The sequence below is a fragment of the Callithrix jacchus genome, chromosome 5 (assembly GCF_049354715.1).
Source record: "Callithrix jacchus isolate 240 chromosome 5, calJac240_pri, whole genome shotgun sequence".
In the NCBI taxonomy this organism is placed as follows: Eukaryota; Metazoa; Chordata; class Mammalia; order Primates; family Cebidae; genus Callithrix; species Callithrix jacchus.
In genome coordinates this window covers 59,555,837-59,558,337 of record NC_133506.1, presented here as the reverse complement: position 1 = coordinate 59,558,337, position 2,501 = coordinate 59,555,837, and the positions used below count along the sequence as shown (strand labels likewise).

Genomic DNA, 2,501 nt, shown 5'->3' with positions numbered 1-2,501 from the left:
TGCAGCAGCCTGGAAAGGACATTTGCCAAAGCTAGAGAAGCCGGCTCTAAGCCTCTGTGCCACAATGACCCCTATGAGAGCACGTCCACGCCCCCCAGGGCCCTCCGGAGGGGAACCCCCGCCCTCACCACCCGCCCCACGGATTCGAGTGAGGCTCAGGACTCCGGGTTGCTGGGCAACCGCGTCAACAAGCCCCAGAGAGTCTGCGCTACACGGAGGTTCCACCGACCCAAGCAGGCAGCAAGTATGGGGTGTGGGGACCAAGAAGGGGCAGGACCTCGGCTCCTGGAGCTAAGGAGGGGTGGGGGCGTTCGCAGCCGCTGGGTCAAGCAATGACTCTGCCACTGGCCCTGGCCGGGCAAGGTGGCAGCTGTAGGCTGGGGCTGCAGACTCTTTTCCCCTCTCCCCATCGCGGACCCTCCCTCCTCTGTCACCTGCCCCCGAAGGTCTGCTCCCCACAACCATCTAGGCCCCAAGGGGAAGAGACAGCTGTCTGGTAGGAGTTGCTGACTGTCGGGAACCGGAGACATGGGGGCACAATGAAGGTGCTCCGGGGTCACCTAGAGGTCTCAATGTGGCGCCCACCCTGGCAGGGCCTGAGATCGACTCTGGGGTCTCGGCATTTCCTCGATTCAAACACAGCAGCCGGTAGGGTAGGAGAGACATTTCCTGCAACTGGGTTGATGAGAAAGTCCCAGTTGCCTTCAGGACTCTGGCAGGGCTGCTGCTCGGGAGAGGGAGTAAGCCTGGGCCGAGCTAAGAGGCTGGGGATGCGGGACCAAGTCCAACTGCGGAGAGCCCAGCGGGCCGGAGCTGGGGCGCACGGGGGTCCGCGAGGGGCGGGCAGGGCCCCGGGGCCCACCGACGGTACGCCCTCTTCCCTCCGCAGGGGGAGGATGCGGCCGCCGGCGAAGGAGGCCGGGCGCCAGGGCCCGCAGGAGCGAGGCGGGAAGAGCGCACCCGGCGCGGGGCGGGGTGAGGGAGGCGCCAAGGCGGCGCCCTCGACGGAGCCCTCGATGGAGCCCCCGAAGCCGGGCTGGGCCCTGACGCCGCAGGGACTGGCGGCCTTGCTCCCCGCGCAACGCCGCCGCCTCCTGCTCTTCGGCGACCTGCTGGAGGATGTGGGCGCGGCCGCCTCCACCTTTCCGCGCGGGTCGGCGGAGCCGGGACACCGCATGCCAGACCCGCACATGTGGACGCAGCCGCTCGAGCTGCCCTCGGAGCGCCAGAACCTGCTCCTGGGCGTCCTAAAGGCGGCAGAGGCTCGCGGGCGAGTCCGCGACCTGCGGCGGCGCTACACCCGCATGCGGGTGAGGGGAGGGGGCGCACGGGGCGCGCGGAACGGGGCGGAGCGCGCGGGACGGGGCAAGGTGGGGCGCGCGGGCGGGGCACGTGGGGCGCGTGGGGCGCGTGGGGCGCATGGGGCGCGAGGTCAGCCACCCGAGTCCCGGCAGGCCGAGGAAATCGCGCTGCTCATTCAGCAGCAGAAGTCCGCGCGCGCCTCCATCCGGCTCGAACTGTTCCTGCCACCACAGCTGAGGCCCACGCGGATCCCGGATCCCCTGGACCGCCAAGAGGTGCGGGCGAGCCCCAGTAGGGGCAGGGAGGGGGCCCCCGCCTTCCTCTGCACACACCCGGCCCCAGCCTGTCCCCGCAGCGGAGGCGTGTGGAGGCCATCCTGGAGGAGAACGCGGACAGCAGTATCTTCCCGCGGTGACGGCGACCCAGAGCGTGCGACCTGCCCCAACCTTCCACATAAAGTTATCATTCTCCGAAGGCTCTCTGGTCTTTCTGCTCCGGCTCCCCAGGCCCCCTGAGGGGAGCGGGGAGCATGGACGCTCCCTCTCCCACGGACCTCACAGACTTACTTAGTGAAGACATGCAAGTGGCTGGGGTGAAAGTAATGGGTCAGAGACACGCCTACCCCCAATCCCGTCCTGCCCCATAGGCAACCTGGCGCTCTGCAGGTCCATGGGAGGCCCCCAGTCTTGAGGACGATGGAGAAAGAGCCTGTTTCAGCAACAGTCACACCCCCAGAAGGAAGGGCAATCTCAGGATACAGGTCCGAGTGTGGGAGAGGGCGGTGCTGTGGGGAGCGAAGTGACCTAAGCTGGCCTTTGAAGAGGTACCAGCTGTACCAGGGGACCCAGAGACTGAGGAAGGGGAACCCCCTCTGGGAGGCTCCTGCTGCCCTAGAGAAAAAATCTCACCCTCTGGTCTTTTTCCCCATCCTGAATAGCCTCCTGTGACCCCCTTAATGCCCTGCGCCTCCCTCCCAATCTCTCCTCTCTCTCCTCCCCCCTCCCCTCTCCCCCCTCTCCCCCCTCTCCCCCCTCTTCTCTCTCTCTTTCTCTCTCTCTCTCTCTCTCTCTCAGGAAACCACCCATGTCCCATTCTGACAAACAGGCCCACAACCTACAAATCCCTGGACTCTGAAAAGCCCCCAGGTTTCTGGGCAGACCTTACTCTTCTCCCTGACATGGGCTCTTTGCAGAAGCTGG

General features: G+C 66.5%; 1 protein-coding gene across 1 annotated transcript; it reads left to right on the top strand.

Moving 5' to 3' along the window:
• The first annotated feature begins 207 nt into the window (after positions 1-207).
• LKAAEAR1 (LKAAEAR motif containing 1) lies at positions 208-1,776 on the top strand. The gene is made up of 4 exons (XM_054256944.2): positions 208-496; positions 890-1,310; positions 1,455-1,577; positions 1,658-1,776. The coding sequence occupies exons 1-4, from the start codon at positions 333-335 to the stop codon at positions 1,715-1,717; spliced, it is 768 nt and encodes a 255-aa protein (XP_054112919.1). The 5' UTR covers positions 208-332; the 3' UTR covers positions 1,718-1,776.
• The last annotated feature ends 725 nt before the right edge of the window (positions 1,777-2,501 follow it).

Bases quoted from the DNA above. Each gene is read 5' to 3' on its own strand.
- LKAAEAR1 (XM_054256944.2), top strand. From the start codon at position 333: ATGACTCTGCCACTGGCCCTGGCCGGGCAAGGTGGCAGCTGTAGGCTG. The intron at 497-889 runs GTAGGAGTTGCT...TTCCCTCCGCAG, and splicing joins GGGGAAGAGACAGCTGTCTG to GGGGAGGATGCGGCCGCCGG. The intron at 1,578-1,657 runs GTGCGGGCGAGC...CTGTCCCCGCAG, and splicing joins ATCCCCTGGACCGCCAAGAG to CGGAGGCGTGTGGAGGCCAT.